Below are 9,354 nucleotides of genomic sequence, written 5' to 3' on the forward strand. Positions count from 1 at the left end.
CTCCGTAGCTATTGGCTTTGAGAGCTCTGTCTTCTATTGCCTAAAAGGATCCAATCATTGAACACATGGGTTCTGCTGCCGAGGCATCCTATAATATTTATGACCATTCTGGCTGTTCAGAAGCTTAAACAGCAAAAAGGCCCTGGATGGGGAGAAGGAGGCTGCTGATGGAAGAACACTGAGTAGCAAAAGGAGCTTGGCTGCCTTAGCAAAATGTTGCTCATGTTGGAGGAATCTCTTAAACCAGGTTTCCTCCGTTAGGGGGGGAGCAGAGTCGCTTCAGCAGCAGAAACCCCCTTTGCTGGGAATCAACCCCAGGGAGCCTCCCACACCCAGCTGACTGCTAGTCAAGAAAAACACAAACAACATTGGCTGGTTGAAGTTGTAAGAACAGATTCATTTACTCACGATTCAATGGTAGTACAGTTACAGCATCTGATTTAGGAATCAGAGGTACTCTGACGTAAAGATAACAAGGCCCTATAGCTGCCTCGTCCTGCATGCCATGTGGTCAAGATGGCGGCGCCAGCAGATCCCTGCTGCATGCCATCTTGTCTCCTCAGTTGTGGTGAGGAAGAGGTAAGAGGGAGGGAGGAGGGCGTGCTCAGGAGTTATATAGGGTCTGGATCATGCCCTTTCCACATAGGTCATCCAAGGTGGACAGGTAAACTGCAAAGGACACTGGGCTATGGCTTAACCCTTTTTAGGACAGTCTCCTGCCACCCCTTGAGAGCATACGGAGTTGCACCAATTCCAACAGCTCAAACTGTTAGACTGTGAGTGAAGGGTATGTCTAAATGGATCTTGTTCGTAAGAGAGTTAAAGTGGAGTGGACACAGATGTGTGCTTGCACATATACACACACATCTATGAATTTTTACAGGTCACACCTTACACAATTTTTGTTCCCATTCATTGCAATGATTCAGAATGGTGTAAAGCTATAAATGAAATCTGATTTTCTCCTCTAGCTACAGAGGCTTATATGTGATCTGAATTTATTATGTTCTAGATGCTTTTCATTTCAATGTGAGCTACACTTTCAGAGTTTATGGATCTCTAAACAACATGGCTTATTTACTGGAGAAGAAGGCGCTGTACCTTGAAGAACCAGGTAAGTTGGCAGCACTGTTTGCCCATGTCAAAGTTGTGCATGTGTTTTGCTAAATTCCCATTTCAATCTTGGCCTATAGAACATATGCCCACTTCAAGCTCATGTTCCCCTTCTTTCCCCAACAATGGCTCTAGTTCTACACTGCTGGACCCCACCAGCAGGGTAGCTACCTGTTCAACTTGCAGAGGTTTCTCCCATAAGAACAGCCCCACTGGATCAGGCCATAGGCCCATCTAGTCCAGCTTCCTGTATCTCACAGTGCCCACAAAATGCCCCAGGGAGCACCCCAGATAACAAGAGACCTCATCCTGGTGCCCTCCCTTGCATCTGACATAGCCCATTTCTAAAATCAGGAGGCTGCACATACACATCATGGCTTATAACCCGTGATGGATTTTTCCTCCAGAAACTTGTCCAATCCCCTTTTAAAGGCATCCAGGCCAGACGCCATCACCACATCCTGTGGCAAGGAGTTCCACAGGCTGACCACACGCTGAGTAAAGAAATATTTTCTTTTGTCTGTTCTAACTCTCCCACTCCCCTCTGCCACTAGCAGCTTTTCCAGCCACCGCAGCAACATCTTGGTGCAGCTCTTGGGCATGGTAGCCACAAGACCGGTCTCTGTTTGGTCCATCAGTCAGTCAGTCTGTCCATCCATCAGTGAGCTAGCCAGTCCATCTGCCTGTCTGTCCTCTTTCCTCCAAGTTCCTTCCTTCTGCTCTCTCAGTCTCACCAAACTCCTTCCTTCTACACTCACACACTCTCACTGCACCAGATGCTTTTATTCCTTCGTGCCTTGCTGTCTAAGTGGCTGCAGCTGTGCAGCACACTCACTCTCCTTGAGGGATCTTGCATGTTTCTGCATGTTTCTGTGTGTTGAATGAGTCTCTTGAAAACAGAAAAAAAACTGGCATTTCCTTGCTTTCTTCTACTGCCCTACAGTTGAGACCATGGCAGTTTGAACAGAACTTCTCCCCAGTGGGTCCTCCTGCACTATCAGGGGGGACGGGACGGGACGGGGAGGCCACCTCCTTGGCTACTTGCTCTGGAGCTTCAGTTGAAGAGGTCTTCAGGGCCTCAGCTCTGAAGGCTTTTACAGATAAAATCCTTGTCCACAGTTGCAATGTCTTATGGTCAAAGGCCCTGCAAAAAGCAACAGACATTTTCTTGAAGCTAAAATCATTGTGAATTGAGTCATGGTTTATATTCTGTTTTTGAATGCAGATAGAGAAGACCTACATAAAAACAGCACGTCGGTGAACAACTATTACGTATATTATAGTAAGTCCTACAGATAATGTGGGGTATTTGTGTATAGCATAAAGCAGTGTTTCTCAAACTGTGGGTTGGGATCTACTAGGTGGGTCGTGAGCCAATTTCAGGTGGGTCCCTATTCATTTCAATATTTTGTTTTTAATACATTAGACTTGATGCTATCATGGTATGTGACTGCATTTAGGAAATGTTACAGACCTGTACTTTTAACAAGTTACTATGTATATTCTTTTAACAATGATAGTAAATGGGACTTACTCCTGGGTAAGTGTGGGTAGGATTGTAGCCTAGGATTGTTAAAAATTTTCTTGTTTGATGATATCACTTCCAGTATGACATCATTTCTGGTGGGTCCTAACAGGTTCTCATTCTTAAAAGTGGGTCCCACTGCTAAATGTGTGAGACACTATAAAGCACAGATGCTATAGACATTAAGAAGAAGCTCTGTGATTCTCTAGATTCTGATCATTTTAAGAATAAAAAAATTCTTGTTGCCTGCCTGATGGGTTAATTGTGACTCATCAAAAGGGGAGCTTTTTCTCCACCTGTTAGCTGAATTCCTTTTGACTGGAGATGGCAGGGATTGAATCTGGGCACATGAAATGCACATGCTTTGCCATTGAGCTTACAGCTTCTCTCCCTGATTTGTGGATAAAAGATGCTGACTTGACTAGAACAGGTGTGGGCAAACTTTCAACTTTAGGGATCCTGGACCTTTAACAATTGTGTAGGAGAGAAAACGTTAGCAGGTGCAGCTTGTTATCTGTGAGATGTCAAGCTGCACCTACTGAAATTCCCTCTTCTATACAATTGTTAAAGTCCAGGATCCCTAAATATGAAAGTTTGCCTACCCCAGTGACTAGAACAATGAGCATAGCATAATCAGCTTCTGTTTTCTCAGAAATGTCTAAGAATCTCCAACTACACAGATCTGGTGCAAACAACTGACGTTGAACTTGCTCCTCTCTCAATGACCAATGATAGTTGTTTTGGACATTTTTTTGGTTTGTTTTTTTCAAAAGGGAAAACAGAAAATACCTAAGTGGAATCTGTTTATGGACATTTAAAGTCTTGTAGCCTGAACTTCTGAATTGCTTCAGATCTACATTAATGACATATTTAGATCTGTACTATAAAAAGAATTTGATTGCACCTTCCCATGTTTACTGGAATTTGGTTGATTCAGTGATATCATACCTGCATGAGCTCTAAATGAAGGTACTTCTCCAGTTGCCCATGTCTTTATCTTGCCTATGCCTTGCTCTACATCAGTGGTTCTCAAACTCGTGGGCCGTGACCCACCAGTTTGTGCAATGCTTCCTCCGTCCCTTTAATGGATGGAGGAAGAGGAGAGGCAGGGATGCTTTCTCCAAGATCATGTCCCGAACGGGAGGTGCTTTCAGTTACTTGGACTCAGTGAGGTTGCAGGGGGTGTGGGGAGCCCAGCCTAGCCCTCTGCAGGGCTCCCTGAGGCTTGGAATCTTGAAACTGAGTAATTCCAGTGCACCTCCTACAAACAGGAAGTGCTTTGCAGTCACTCTGTTTCAAGATTCCAAGCCTGGGAGAACCCTGTGGAGAGCTGCGCTGGGCTCCGTGCACCTCCTGCAGCCTCCAGCAGCCCTCACTGAGTCCAAGTAAGTGAAAGCACCCCCCTTTGCCCCCCCTTAAGGACACAATCCTGGGGATCGTTTCCCTGCCCTTGTCCCTCCCCCACAAAGACTTATGAGACAGTAAAACTCCCTCAAAGTTTCAGAACCACTGATTCTACATACCTCAACAAGATTGCAATCTAACCTGAACCTGCACTTGAGGAACAGCCTGTTTTTCACCCTTAACAAGAGCGGGACAAATGGGAACTGTTTGTGTTTATGTCAAAAATAGAAATAAAAGTGGAAGTCCTTTTTTCTTTATCAGATGATTTCTTCTTTGGTATCCTCCTGTTGCTGGTGATCGTACCCGTAATGCTAATAATTTGTATATGCTTCTGGAAAAGTAGCTGGTAAGTTAACAGGAACAAAATGTATTTTCTGGGAACAAATCCATGTGTAAAATACCTCTTAAGGCAGCTGTGGACATTTCCTCTTCCACCCCATATTCTGAGGACCACCCCATAGGTTACATTAACAAGGGGGATGGTACGTTCATCTAGTAGACTTCTAGTTTTGCATGATAAACTTTCATTTTCCGTGTGACCAGTTTCATTGCAGAAACTGTCCTTCGTTTGTAGAATGTGAAATGGGAGGTGGTTCCATGCCATTGTTTCTCTGAGTGGCTGCTGTCTGGTGCCACTCCCCAATGTTTTCCCTTTCTCCTTCCTGAATTAATTGCATGAGTGATACCAGCCAAGCAAGGACCCTGCAGTAAAAAGGATGATATTGCAACACTGCCTAGCCAATCCGGTTTGGCTATGAGATGGCATCAAGGGCAAGTGAAGTCAGATTACAGTAAGAGCTAGACAGTGAGAGTGAATAAGCAAACTTTTGTTTTGACAAGGAGTGCCCGTCATCAAGAGGAAAAATTGCTTGACCTTCCTGAACAAGTCCCTGAGCAATCTGAGTTGAGCCCTTTTTGTCTTGTGTAATTGTGTGCAATTACATAACTATCCAGGTATGCCTTTCTGCTCTCCGTTTTTCTTCTCTCACTAAAAAACAGTTGTGGTACTGTGGGAACCTCTGTATATCAGAACGACACAACTGTGGGTCATAACCAACAGGTTTAAGACGAATGCTTTGTATGATCCCCCTCCACTTTCCTCATTCGCCGTCTGACTTTACTGAATGATTTCTCGCTTGCTGCCCAGTTTAAATGTGAAGACACGGTTTGAGGATGGTTCACAGTTGTGTCTGTGGAGTGGCAGCGAATACACAAAACAAAGACCACTCGCCAGGCCTCCATTAGAGCTAACTTCATTAAAGATGAACTGTTCCCAGGACAGCTTCAAGTGATTCTGCAACCTATACTTAGGCAGCCTGTGTGGAGTGGCAGTGCACCACTGCCCAGGTGCCCTTCTCTCATCCACAGTTCCTCTGAGTAGCATATGGTCATGTCTGCAGCCATACTCTGAACCTGGACATCATGATCACTCCAGTGTGCTTGATTTGACCCTCAGCAGGCTGTTTGAGCAGTTGAGTGTTAGGTCTTTGACATCGTATGCTCTAACTTTTTTCCATGCTGCTTTCATGCAATAATGTTTTGTTATTTTTCTGCTATGTTTTTCTAGCATAAGGAAGCACTACTTCCCTACAATCCCCCAGCCAGATGTATCTCCATTTTTGAAGGTAAGGTAAAATCACTACCAATAATCAATGGCTACAGAACATTTTCTTAAGGTTTATATAGGTTGACTTCCAGTAGTGCAACAGGCTTGCATTTGCTAAACATGTAGCGCTTGCTACCTGAAGACAAGAAAACAAACACTGCACACACTTTGCATATTAGATGCCTCGCCTTCCATCCTCCAACCTTCAGATTTAGCTGCAAACCTTTATGGGAGCAATAACTCCTCCAGATGGTTTTCTCAGGATCACCAGCAGTTCACTGGTGAAAAGCACAAGGGGTGGCTGGAACCCCAAGTTCCTTGTCACTCGGGGTGAGCTCCTCCTCTCTGATGAACCCTATCTTCAAGCAAAGCCTGCTGGGAGATATGGAGAAGAACTGCTCCTTGCCTACACTCTTCTGGCTGCCAAAACTATTATACACACCTTTCCTATTTAAAGCAATCCCATTCAGGCAAATGTTTACATACGCCAAGTATTGCACTTATAAGAGTAAAGGTTAAACTTCTCATCACAGGTTATTTGGCCTGTATATTTGAGTTTTCTGTTGTACAGTAATAAAATATCAGTACAGGGGCCTCCAGTCCCAGTTAGGGTGCCTCTGTGACGGATCTGGGCTGCCCCAGTCCGAGTATGTTTGCCCTCGCAAGCCCCTTGGGTCCTATTGAGTCATTCCAAGCCTTCCTGTGAGCACACACCACTCCAGAAATCAGAGTCAATACTTTATTAATAACTGAGGTTAGTATGCAAGTAGTTGCCACCCATCGTAGTGGGCTTCTCAAGGGCAACTAAGCAGATGTCAGTTCACTCATTGCTACAAAAATAAGAAAGCTAGCTAGGACTATTCTACTCACATGCCTATGTACAGGTTACATTGTTGTCATCTTCGACGTTCACTCTTGGCATACGCCAACCCCAAGGAGACCTTAGAGCAAAGACCCAGCCCAAATTTATGGAAAGGCCTGCCAATCATAATCCCTCAATTATGCTGAGCCATGCTGCCCGCTTGCACTTGTGGGAAGAGCCTAGTGGAAATTTCTGGGATTTTGTACATGATCAGAGTTATTTGAGCCTGTTCTGAGCATGTACAGAGTGCTTGGCTGAAATAGGCCATTGTACTTGGTTGTTTAGTTCAGCTGAATGCTTGAAAATACCCGTGTGTGTTACAGAGGAAGTGATGTTGCAGGCACAAGCTTTGACTGCAAGAAGTTGTTCTGCAGAACTTTTGCAGTTAAAAAATAGGAAACTGCTAGCTTAACTGCAACAGACAGGTGGTTGGAAGAGGAAAGAGACTTTTGCAAGCATCTTATTAGCTAATACAAGGAGGGAGAGATGAAACTTTTGCACTTAGTAATTTTTCACAGCTTTCTTAAATGCCATATAGAGTAGAGCGTGTTGAGTAGTGGAAGATGCAAGCGGAAGCGGAGATTCACGTGGTATGCTAAAGCTGCTGAGATAGGTTGCTTGTCATATGTCAATCAAAGTTAAATCTGAGGTATATAAAAGCTGGGAGCCCTGAGTATTTCGCTGCTCAGCCTTTGGGAATGATCCCGCTGAGACGCATTGCTAGCAATGGGAATAAAGGTTTGCTCCTTAACCTCTTTCGTGTCTGCCTTAATCCTTGTTCAACCTGCAACACACTGTTGGACCAATCACATACCCTGGCCCACTTGGACTATTGAACCAATCAGAACTCTTGCATGTACCCTTTGCCTATGGTGTAATCTCATCTCCTGCACCTGTGTGTTATCTCCTGACTCTGGTACTCTCCTGCTTCTTCCCAAGGCCATCTGGCCTTCTGGAGTTCTTCTAAATCTCTGCTTCAAAGTTAACTCTTAACCCCTTCTACACTCCATCATTGTGCCTAGCTGTATAGTCCAACTTCAAAAGATGTTGCTTCCTTTCCCATGTCCTTTTACAACCCATTGGTATTTTAAGTACTTAATCCTCAGTTACATTGTTATAAATGCACCATCACCCTATGATGATTTTAGATGGTCTCTTATAATCCAAACCCCATCTAAAATACGATCCACTCCCTTCACAGCCTCTGTGAAAGGATTCATCAGGACCATGGTGGGGTTGAAGGGAAACTTTAACCTTTTCCTTCAGTTGCAGTCCTGATGGGGGGATGCTGCAGCTAGTTTTTCCTCTGGAAAGGAGGCTTCCACTGAATCTTCCCATGTGGGGCAAAAAAAAAAAAAAAAAAAAAAGAGCCATGGGAGCTTCAGTTGGAACTTGGAAGGAGAAAAGCTCCTTCCACCACCCCTACTGTGGTCGTGATCCACTTCCCACAATCTTCATTTGTTTATTGATAAGTAACAAACACAGATATAAATAATGAAAAATGGATAGGATATAATTTTCAAGGCTTGAGAGCTTACAAAGCATTTTAAGAGTAGAGCTCATTTTTCCCCATAATGTATTACTAGGGCTGCACACTAGACTAGACACGACAAGGCCCTGCCTGCAAAAGCTGCCTTAACGCAAACAATCAAGCTCAGTATTGCTTCTATGACTGGCAGCAACGCTCTAGGGTTGTCTTTCCTAGTTGGAGAGGTTAGAGATGGAACCTGAGACCTTGCATGTAACTATGGCTTTTCTCCAAGCTTGGGCCATACAGGGACAAGAGTCACAGGGAGAGGGAATCATATTGATCTATTGATATCCATTCTCAGCAGTTTTTGTTCTCTATATTCAGTCTTAACCAGATTTTAATTCTGTTATTATCCATGTGTTCTGCAGCAGAATCCTGGAACTATGGAGATATGTCATATTGTTCCTGACAAATTAGAAGTAATGGAGAATCACCAATCTTGCACTGGCAAACAATCTGATTTGGGAATGTTGATAATTGAAAACATCACTTACTTTGACCCATCCTATCATCTGATTTTACAAGAACATGAAGCAGAAAGCAACACCCCAGCTTTGACATCTTACAAGTCACTCCAAGATTTTTTTGCAATCAGCCCACCTTTGGCATCTTACAAGCCGCTCCAAGACTTTTTTGCAAACAAACCTAGCAGCCAGCCACCACACCAGGATCAAGGCAATTTCAATTATCTATGTCAGATGAAACTGCCTAACTCCAGGGTTCAACAAGGTGACTGGTCAAGCTCAGTTTAGTCCACCCTGCACACAGATTACAATCCCGTGCCCAGCTGTGGTTCCTAAACAGATTCACCTGGATAAACATTACTGATGCACATTCATGAGCTCCACAGAGGTGTTTCCAGATACACAGTAGCTAGAGGTGTTTGTTTCCAGTGTTCTACTGAACACAATGGGGCTTACTTCAGAGTAAAAACCCCCAGTTTTCATACACCTCTAATAGCAGCATTTAAAGTATTTAAGCCTGATTTTTATATGATAACTGCAGTCTCCTGCCATGAAAGTGGAGATTAATCTTGCCAACTCAGGCTAGGAATGTGTTCTCTTAGCTGCCTTACTAATGGTACAGGTTTCTATGCCATTCAGGCTCAGAGCTCCATAAAGTTGTACAGCACAGCTTACAACAGATGTGAAAACCAGTCTGACAACCCAAATTAAAAATATTATTTAGCAATGGCAAAAAGAAGCTCAATTGCCTGTGACATTGAGGTGGGTGGTGGTGGACAGGTCGATGAAAGTGTCGACCCAATGTGCGGCGGCAGTGAAGAAGGCCAATTCTATGCTTGGGATCATTAG

General features: G+C 44.0%; 1 protein-coding gene across 1 annotated transcript in view; it reads left to right on the plus strand.

The window, feature by feature from the left end:
* Positions 1 to 9,354, plus strand: part of LOC136642038 (uncharacterized) — a 74,485-nt gene extending 65,131 nt beyond the window's left edge. The window contains exons 23-27 of the mRNA XM_066618214.1: positions 1,013 to 1,114; positions 2,339 to 2,395; positions 4,304 to 4,388; positions 5,610 to 5,667; positions 8,410 to 9,354. Coding sequence (XP_066474311.1) covers positions 1,013 to 1,114; positions 2,339 to 2,395; positions 4,304 to 4,388; positions 5,610 to 5,667; positions 8,410 to 8,793 — 686 coding nt within the window. The 3' untranslated portion in view covers positions 8,794 to 9,354. The remainder of the gene's footprint in view (positions 1 to 1,012; positions 1,115 to 2,338; positions 2,396 to 4,303; positions 4,389 to 5,609; positions 5,668 to 8,409) is intronic.

This window comes from Tiliqua scincoides, chromosome 2, assembly GCF_035046505.1.
Source record: "Tiliqua scincoides isolate rTilSci1 chromosome 2, rTilSci1.hap2, whole genome shotgun sequence".
Lineage (NCBI taxonomy): Eukaryota > Metazoa > Chordata > Lepidosauria > Squamata > Scincidae > Tiliqua > Tiliqua scincoides.